Source organism: Ammospiza nelsoni, chromosome 1 (genome assembly GCF_027579445.1).
Source record: "Ammospiza nelsoni isolate bAmmNel1 chromosome 1, bAmmNel1.pri, whole genome shotgun sequence".
NCBI lineage: Eukaryota > Metazoa > Chordata > Aves > Passeriformes > Passerellidae > Ammospiza > Ammospiza nelsoni.
The window spans coordinates 99619319-99629713 of NC_080633.1; the positions used below are offsets into that span (position 1 = coordinate 99619319).

Genomic DNA, 10395 nt, shown 5'->3' on the forward strand with positions numbered 1-10395 from the left:
GCAAGCATCTGCACCCTCCAAAGTTTATTTAAATCCCCTACCTTTCCTACATAGAGTGGGTCTGTACCCATGTATTCTTCCAGCACAAAGAACTGATTCCACACCCAGCTGCGTTTGGTTCTCGTCCTCCCTGATTGAAAATAGGGCTTTGACCTGGACCTTGTGATCTCTGCTTGATTCATCCCAGAAAGACACAGGAAAAGAGAGAGTATCTGAAGAAAATTGCAAAACTCCACTTTTCCCAACTTCATCTTTTTTTTTTTTTTTTTTTCTCCTCGGTGAAAGAAAAAGCCTTGACCAAAGCAGGCACAATTCCAGTTGTCTCAGTAGCTCTAGCCTCCGGCAGGGTGTCAGCTGGGAGTCCAGAGATAATAATCTGCAGAGGCGTCGATTGGAAGATGTCACCACTGCTGAACAGCCTTCACCAAAGAAATGGTGTAATGGGTACCTATCCAAGAAAAAGACAAGAACTGTAGTCAGAATTTTAATTTTTTTTTTTTTAGAGAATGTAAATTCTTTGCAGTTTTCACATCATGCATGGAAACTGTTTATTCATTACTTTTCTCCTCATCAACACCAATGAGTTTACATAAATCCAAGTTTATAGCGAACTTCTTGGATGGCATTACTACTGCTGATACAACTCTATTTATAGCCATAAAGTTTTCTCCTAAATGTTCTCATAATACACCAGGGTTTTTGGTTTTTTTTTTCCCAGTATAAATGCTAAAATTGTTCCTCTTTAAAACAATCAAAGTAAGTGTAGTTATTATTTACAGTCATTTGGTTTGATATTTTCTCTTCTGTCTGCTATGGTCTCCTTTACATGACATTACTATGATATAATTACAAACCAGCTAGAGGCACCAAGTTGTAATAATGGCAGGGATACATCCTAGATTAACTCTCTTCCATATTACTCAAAAGTAAAATGAAGGTGCATAACATGAGTCGGAACAATTTGATTGATTCTTAGTCACAGTACAGCAGATGCTATGATTTGTTCTGATCTGAATCTGACCTGGTAAAAGGCCCTGAGTCTCCCCACTCAATTTCACTACATTCCTAAAGCAAATGTCAGGCACTGTAAGAAACATGTTAGACTACTTTATATATTTATACAGAAATATGCCCAGAAAGATCAGAAGATAATGTCATTTTGTATTTTCTCTGAAACCTTGATTTAATTATAAATGATTTTCCAGAATTAACAAATTTAAATCAGTTTTTATTTAAAAATTTAATCATTTCATAACTAATAGGACTTACTAATAAAAAACCATTTATTTTTTTAGAAAGAGAAACTTCAATACTTAAACAAGACTGTTTTCTGCTTTTTATGACTGTGAGCCTCCTCTGCCCATGTAAAAATATATACTTAGCATAATGTTTTTAAAAGTATAAATTCTGTCAGTCAGAACCAAACATAGCTTTGCCTTTTAGAAGAATCACCAGATAAGCAAAGCTGTCTTCTAAACAGACATCCTCCTTGTCCAAGTGAGCAATAAGGGAGACAAGCAGCATTCATGAAGTGCCAAACATGAAGTGGAAATAAGGATGAAATTAAAATAGATAACGGCATTAATTTGGAGTGAACTGCTGCTACTTAGGAAGCCACGGAAGAAAGAAGATTTCATCCTTTATACTTTTAATTAATCTAAAAAGGCTAGACATTAAATCACATACACATTAAACACTCTGGACTGATTATCATAGTCCTACCCATTACTACTAAAACTGAGTGAAATGTGATATCCACTATCTGTTTTCAGTATGTCAGGCCCTTTCAGCTGCAGAACGCCTGTGCATTGTGCTGCCAAAGGTACCTAGAGGGCAGAAACATGAAACAAATAAAAAGCTCTTCTGATTACAGACTGTATTTAAAGCCTTTTTATTGTAATCCCTTCTGTGGTACTGCCCTGCACCAGAAAGGCTTTGCTTAGAGGCTGGTGGGATAAACCACAAACCCACTGAGCGTGTTTGCTAAGCAGAAGCAATTTGAAAGCTTCCAAATAGGAAAATCCAGTGTCTCCCTACAGGCAAAATGAAAAGAATAAGCAAGCCTTACCTAAAGACCCTAATTTTGAAAACATGATGCTACAGTTATAAGATGTCACTTCAACATGGACCAAAATTCTTTTCACAGCAGGATTAACAAGCAGGTGTCATCCTCGTTAGAAGAGCCTAGGTTGAAATGATTCATCCCAACTAGTCATAACTCAGTTTTGATCTGGCCCTTTGGGTAAATCATGACCACATGACAGTAATTACTGAGAGGGCTGCCAATGAGTGTTAAGGAAGTAGCTGCGCTTTCCCTGTGATATGTTCACTTCCTACTGCTCTGCTCAGCTACGTTAAGTGTTGTTTGTAGTAGAGGCTGTTTATGCATCCTTGATTTCCCCTCTCTGTGTCTAAGTTACATCATGTTAAAGACATCTGATATTGATAAACTGTCAGTTTATTTCAAAGAGGCAGCAGATTGTTATTTAACAGAGATAAAAATACAAAATGGATTTTCTTAAGAAATGTCAGTAAAACATTTACAATATGTTAGAGTCTTTTCACTAAGCAGTTTGAAATGTCTTGTTCTTGCTCAGAACAGACATTTCAAACCTAGAATTGCTCTAACCTTTATCTCGAACAGTGTTCTCTTATATCCTTTCTTTTACACCTGCAGGAAAGTATGAAAGCCACCATATGGAGTGCCATGGTCCCCAGCCACACACCACAGCACAGAACTGAAAAACGCACCCAAAATACCAACTGAAAAACAGTCCATATGCTAGACAGCACAATCTGATGAAAAGCAGAATACTCACACCTCCTGGAAAAAAAAAAACGTTGTTGTGGTTTACTCATTCTCAAATACTTTCACCACACAGACTCCAAAATTCCAATTATTTTTATTCAGCTGTGTGGCAGCACTTTCTGCTCTGAAACACTCTTCCCTCCCTTTTTTCTCTTCTTCAGGATAAGTCTTCCTATTCCTCTCAAAGCCCTTTTTTTAAAGGTTTTTATTTATAGTTCTTCCAGCACATTGCCTTTTATATGTGATGCCTCCAAGAGCATAAGCCTCTTTATATTTAAAAATAATTTCTGTTTTGGGAAGAATTATTTATTAAATTGAATTTCATTACCCTTCTTACTGAGATGCATGGATGGATGGATAGATAGATACATAGATAGATAGATAATTTTATACAGATTTTTTGTCCAAGCATAACTAGCACTTCAACATCACCTGTTCTATGATGTCCATGGGTATCAAGTCCACAAGACCACGTAAGCAATGTCACAGCATTCATAAAATTGAAAACTAAGAGGTCCTGTTGGTGTTTTTTTCTTCATTAAGTCACAGCTTGAGATTTCAGGGTTGCACTTGCAGCAGTGGATAAAACTAACACTGACAGTGAGTATTCAGTGCTCTGATTCCAGTGTCTTCACTGTCATCTGTGTTTACTGACTTGAGTGTGATGGCAAAACTGACCTGCAACAACTCAGTACTTTTTGTTTAAAGATGCTCTTTTAGGAAACGCTATCTCTTTCTGCACAAACAAGATTCAGAATATAGAAAGAACCTGAGAAATATTTACACTTTTGATATAATAACTACCCTAGAATAAAAGTGTACCTTTACATCTTGTTTCTGATCTCCCAAATGCTACTGCCCTCCCAAATAGGGGTAAACCAAATCATATCTCCCCATTCACACTTGCCAACCTAAAAAGTAACTTAGGCCTTTAAAAATAAAATTGTCTGCTAAGTGCATTTAAAGCATTAAGCTCTAGCTTTCATATCTAAGCTTGTTTTCCCTATTTGCTTTATATGTAGTCCTGGAAATAACAAATATGAAAAATACAAAGTAATAGAACTGGTGTGTAATTTGGAGAGTATGTTATGTGATCTGGTCAGTGCAGGTAGCATGTCTCAACTAAGCAGTAACATGCTGTCCAAGTGAACAGCTGTAAGAATCAAAAAAACCCACAAAACCCAAAAAACTAAACAAAAAAAAAAATTGTTTATGTTCTTAAATAGATGGCTGATATATAAAATCTCAGACTGAAGAATACACATTTGAAAAAACATAATAACCTTTTCATTCAATATACATCATAAACCTTAAATTTTCTCCCATCTGCTGTAAAAAAAAATAAACTATATTTAAGCCACAGTGTATTGATATACACTGCTAAACTGAAAAATGTTACTACTCTACTTTTCCAAAACAATCTGCTAATGTCAAAAAGACACTATTATGCACTGTCTCCAAGGGGCAATCTTGATTTGTTGAAAACAATCAGATCATGAATAAGATCCTCAACTTAGAGGAATAGTCCCCCTCACTGCAAGCAATTAAGGGTAATTTACACCCACTGAAAATCTCTCTGAATATTTTGCTTCACTCCATAATTTCTAAAACAGCTCATCAAGTCTAGTGTTCGTTGTTTTCGTGTCACAATGAGCACCAGCAGATAAGGACAAGTTTTCAGTCTCAGAGATATCATGGAAGCCCTCCTTCCCCACATCTGAGATTTCCCCAGCCCTGTAGGGCAATTTGCTGAATGCTCTTGAGATCATCTTTGCACCACCTAACCTTTGCAGCCAAAATGCAAATTCCTGCAGACTTCTGCTCACACATTGCTACCAGTGTCACAGTGCCAGCTTAATCTATGAACCATATCATTTTCCTGTCAACCTCTTCAACCCAACTAAGGATTTTGTCCTTCAGCATATTTTGTCCTCAAGTGTTTCTAATGTGTAAAATGCTTCAGGAAGAAGTGGAAATCCAAACCCTTTTCCATTACTAAACTCCACCAGTCTGGATTGCATTACTCTGGTTTGAAATCTCACTGTCAGCCATGCATTGGAGTTGTAACTGAAGAATTTACCACTCCTATTTTATTGCCTTCTCTCCCCTTGTCCTCCCCCCGGCCCCATTATTCTCCTTTCATCAAATTTCTTAATTTTTTGATACCATTGCAAAATTTACTGAGGTCCAAAATATGGACCTCACTGACTGAGCAGCCACCACCTGCAAGTAAATCTTGCATTAGCTTGGTCAACAATGCATAGTTATTCCATGGGGTTTTTTGTTTTTTCTCTACTTTAGTCATTCAGTAAAATCTGAGCCAGGGTGTTGAAATAATTCCAAGGGTGACTGTTGCCACTGGATCTTGAACCATGATCCCTTAAAGTAGAACCAGCAGGTGAGCCCCCTGACAGCTGGACTGCCCTCACTGAAATATTTATGCTTTGACATTCAATTTTACAATGCCCATTGGACAGGGTGTTACATTTAGTGGCAGAGAAAATTCCCCTTTGTTACAAGTCTGCAGCTCCTCCATGTCACACATCTTAAATATTACAGGGGACTCCTCCACAGGCACATGAACAGGAATGTGATTCTTGAGACAAAAAGGTTTTGAGAAGATAACACGTCTAATTACGGTGTAAATTGCAGTGTCTGGTTATCACTTTTTTCAGAGAAAGAAAAAAAGGAAATGAGGGTGCCTTGGAGCAAGAGAGGTGGGGACCCTGTGATGAAATGAAGCTCTGCAAGTCAAGGCAGTACGATGAAACCTATTAACTCCCTGTGCCAGATGACATTACAACTACAGACCACAACCTCCTGCCGCTAACTGGCCTAAATATTCACATGGGAGATCTGTAAATGTAGTGCACATCCTGCAGTCTGCATCTGGTTATCTAGCAAAAAACTATCACTGCTCCAAACATATGGCACTGTTACACTAAACTGGCTCCAATACCCTCTGACTCAGGTGAAAGGACCTGATGAGATGATAGAAAAATACGAGGTACACTGCAATAAATTATATGGCTTTAAAAAATTTCATAAAGAAAACCAGGCAACAGCTTTTGGTCTTTTACACTGCTCTGCAGTTGATCATAAGATTGCACGTGTCTAGAGTGCTAAATTGTTTGGGTTCTTGGTAAGTTTGTTTTCTTCCCCATACAAAATTAGCAGAAGAAAGATCTTTTTTCTAAGATCATTTTCTCCATGTGAAAGGGTTTTATTGGTTTTTCACCTTGCCATGGTGCATTTGAAAGATCTAAGCTGATGGGAAGGATTATGCTAATTTGATCAGTTATTGAAAAGAAACACCAGCAGTATTTTTGGATCTGGGACCAATCAAGGCAAATATTTAAATTTCCACGAGCTTAATTTTTGCAGCCTCATTTCAACTGAAGAACGTCACACAATGCCTAGGGATGACTTTCTTGCAGAACTGCTGAATTCCCAGAGGAGGCACTCCTGCATTACTGCTTAGAGTTAAGCCTGGTTTGACAGGAAGAACTGAAGTAACCATCAATTTTATGCACCCTGCCTCAGATAGAATTTAATGATTTTTATAGCCACGAGAAAACAATACCCAGTAGCAGCATGAAAGCGTACATGAAAAAAAAATGTGTGTGATAAACTAAAGGAAAAGGAATGGCTCAAGAAAGGCCTTCATTGAAGAACCGCTGAACACATCAGATACCGAAGTCAATAGACTGAAAACACAAAAACTTACTAGACATCACTAGGACTGACTCCCAAGCACTATCTTCATCTGTAAACCAGCTGAAGTTTAAAATATTTTCTATTTTCATCACACATGGGAGTCAATTTGTGAGTTGAATCCCTTTGAGAAAAGGCTTAGCCAGGTTTATAGCAAAGTAGGAATTTAAGTTGGAGTAGAACAATATAGGGTCTTTCATTAGTAATGATTTTCTTCAGTCAAGTCTCTCACTGCTGAAGAAACACAGAAAAATGTGGGAATGTGTACGTATATACAGTCATACATGAAAAGGATAGGCGAAAATCTATGTGGATATTATATCCATTCTTCTCATCAGAAAATTCTGCTGCTGTACAAATGCTTTACAATTACACTTTTACATGAAAACTTAAAAATATTTTCCTACTAAATCAGTAGCAAATAATCAATAGTGCCTTGCTATTAAATCAATGAAAGTAGACTAAGGAGAGTTGTGAGGCTGTCATCTGACTTTTAACACTATTCTAATGACCCACATCAGCCTTTAATTACAGTAAAGTCTCCCATTATAAGGGTGAAATGTTCCTTGATTAAAATTGTAATCTTTAATGGCTTTTTGCAAGAAAATAGGCTATATTACTGATGTTTGTATTTTCACTCACATTAACTGACACACATTTCTAACATGCAGTGGTAGCTCAGAATATTACCTTTGATATATTCCTAATATTCCTGGTAGTTTTAAACCTTTATTGAGTACTCAAACCCTAGATATTGCACATACTTAATATTAAAAGCTGTCAGAGCTAGGCCCTCCCTTACTGTGGATTTTCCTGCAATTGTTTTTTGAATTTTACTTATAAATAAATAATAAATATAATAAAGTAAATGTGTGTCTAGATGTCTAGATTAGATCCCCTGGTAGTTGCAGACTGAAAAGCTATAAAATTGTGCAAAAGGACTTAAAAATAATAGCACATTTAGTCCTTGGATAGTTGTTCTGGGTTTGTTAAGTGGTTTTTGTGTTCTTTTTTTCCTCCAAAGGTGGTAACACACCCTTTGCACTGAACTAGCTCTAATGAGGCACAATCATTTCCAAATATATTCACTTCACTTTTGCATTGTTAAAACGGATACAATACTACCTAGAAAAAAATCAGCATCACTTTATAGCTGATCTTTATCTGTTGACCTGTTGTACCTTCAGAAGCTACAGGGTAAGCAAACTTAATTTAGTTATATAACTTCCATGCTGCTGCCCATCTGAACAGCTCTGCACCTGGGGTGGTGTAGACCCACCTTTCTCAGAAACAAAGTACATAGCTTTCACCAGTAACAATTCCCAGCAAACTCAAATAATGCAACACAGAAACAATTAGTAGATATAATAAAGACAGAGAAGTAAAGTCACGCATCAAAGCCAAGGAGAGACTGCTTATGAAACAGGCATGCTCAAGAGTTTGGCTCTTTTATGTATTAATTTATTTGTCCTGGAAAAGCAATTTATTTTCTGCAAAGCTGCACAAACACCTATGTTTTAGCTGAAAAACTGCAAGTCAGTATGTCTTGTTAGAGAGACTATGAAGTATACTCTGCCCTTTCAAGTCTCTGGTTTGGCTTGAGCAAGTTATCTATCAGAACATAAGATTTTATCCTTGCAAAGGGGGAAGATTAAAGTATCAGCATTTCAGTTCCCAGATTCAGAGCACATCACAATTATCCATCTCCTATCCTTTCCCACATCCTGGGGAAGGCATCGTTTGTAGAATCTTGGCTCACCTGAACTACTTCACCTTTTGAAAGCAGTATAAAAGCTAAACCGTATCTCAAAAAGGGGTATTTTTGCCTCCATTAGCAACTAGAAGTCTGAGAATCCAGATGACAAACCTCTCGCTATTGGTGTACACAGCCTATTGTAGGAAAGCAGGACATGCCCGTGTGTGGATATGTGGATGGATTGGGGGACAGGGCGGAGGGGGAAGGGTCAGCATCAGCCAAGCACTGCAGAGCTAGCCTTACCAGCTGAATATTAATCAAAGAAACAGCTCCCATAATTTCTACATTTGCAAACTCTAGAACATCTTTGACATAGAAGGACAAAAGCTCTGGGAAACAACTCAGGAAATTTCATTGTCTCTATAATATTTTGCACTGTAGCATCACCGCCAGACTTCGAGCCCAAGCAAGACAGCTGCTTTGGCTTGGCAGAAAGGACTGAGACAGTCAGGACTTCGGGCTGCCTACATTTTGTAGAAGTCTGTGGTACTCCCTTCCCCCACCCCTCGTCCCCGCTTGTCTGTGAGACTTCTCCAAAGAGTGAAGAGTGATGCTATTGTTCTCTTATTTCTCAGAAGGTGCACACGCGCCTATAGTCCCAGTGCTCTCACTTTGCACGGTTTCCCCGCCACACCTGGCGCTGGGCGCTCCCGCGGCCGGTCCCGGCCGCCCCCAGCCCCGAGAATGCCAAACTTGCGGCCGCGGCCGCGCCGCCCCCGCCGGCTCCGCAGAGCGGCGGCTCCGCTCCGGGCACAGCCGCTCCGGGCGAGCGGGCGCGGAGGAGCAGCGCGCAGCCCTTTCCTGCCACTGCTCCCACCGCCCTCTGCCCACACGGGAGCGGAACGGGGAGGGGAAGGAAAGCAAGGAAAGGCACAGGTGCAGCCGGCACTTACCTGCTCCCACTCTCCCTCGGCTGCCCAGCGTGGTGAGTATTTTAATTCCAAGGGCCGGCGGTGCCTCCGCGGCGAAGTGCAGGCGGGATGCTCCCAAGCAGAGGGGGCCGGGCTGCGGGCGGCGGGGCGCCCACCGGGCATGGGGGCTGCGCGCCCGCCCGCGCACTCGCCCGCGCCCGCGGAGACGGGGATGGGAGCGCGGCCGCTGCTCCGCTCCTCCTCCTCCACGGCACGGCGCGGCACTGCACAGGCAGCCGCCGGGCACACGATGGGAGAAGTGGGTGCCGGTGCCAAGCCCAGCTCCGACTGGGTGCGGATCGTGGCTGCGGGAGGAGGAGGAAGAGGAGGGAGGGAAGGAGCGGGGTGGGAGGGAGAAAGCAGAGGAGGTGGGGATGGTGCTCTGGGCAGGGGATATCACGGCTCGGTGGCTGGAGTCGGCTGCCAGCTCCGTCCGAAGGCGCGCGGAGGCGGCACAGGGACTCTTTGTAGCTCCCGGAGACCCAGCGGTGGCTATTGAAGCGGATCCAGGGAGCCAGCAGCCTGCCCGGCCCCACTACCCCCCCACCCCCCGCCTCTTCTCCTCCTCCTCCTTGACAGGATATACAGATGGAGTCCTTTGGATAAAAATCAGGAGCCGGGCTAGGGGGTGGGGCGGGAACCAATCTCTCTCCCTATTTGCATTTGAGACAGAGAGTTGAAGGAGAGACTTCAAGTTTTTTGGTTTGTTTTTTTGGGGTTTTTTTGGTTTTTTTTTACTTCTCCCCCCCCCCCCCCCCCACCCGCCACAACCCACCACGCAATTTGTCCTACAAGCTTCGACTGAGCTTTCGAGGCGTGAAGACAAAGTCGCAAAACTAAACCGAACTTGCGGAGTCCCTGCCTCAAAGCTTTGCCCTTTCAGCCTGCAGCTTGTGAAGCCCACGCTCCCTGCCCGTTCCTGCCCGGCGTGGGGCAGCCGCGGGGCTGGGCAGGGTCCCCGTCCCTCTCCTGGTCCCCGGGCAGGGCACGGAGCCGCCAGCGATCTTCTCGGGGCACTTGAAACCTCGCAGCCCTGCTGCCCTGTGTCTCCCTAGAGCTGCTGTCACGCCTCCCTGCCCGCTCTTTATACCGCGGGGTGGTGGTGAGCAGCGAGAGGAGGATTTTAAAAAAGTAAAAAACACGATGAATAACTGAACCGGGTTCTTTCCCAGAATAAAGGGTGGAGAGAGCGGAGTGTGCGCGCC

At 41.8% G+C, this 10395-nt stretch overlaps 1 protein-coding gene across 1 annotated transcript in view; it reads right to left on the reverse strand.

Moving 5' to 3' along the window:
* Window positions 1-9386, reverse strand: part of CDH7 (cadherin 7) — an 82727-nt gene extending 73341 nt beyond the window's left edge. Inside the window, exons 1-2 of the mRNA XM_059479158.1 lie at window positions 9173-9386; window positions 42-448 (exon numbers count right to left, since the gene is read on the reverse strand). Of these exons, the coding sequence (XP_059335141.1) occupies window positions 42-251 (210 nt within the window). The 5' untranslated portion in view covers window positions 252-448; window positions 9173-9386. The remainder of the gene's footprint in view (window positions 1-41; window positions 449-9172) is intronic.
* Window positions 9387-10395: the final 1009 nt, after the last annotated feature.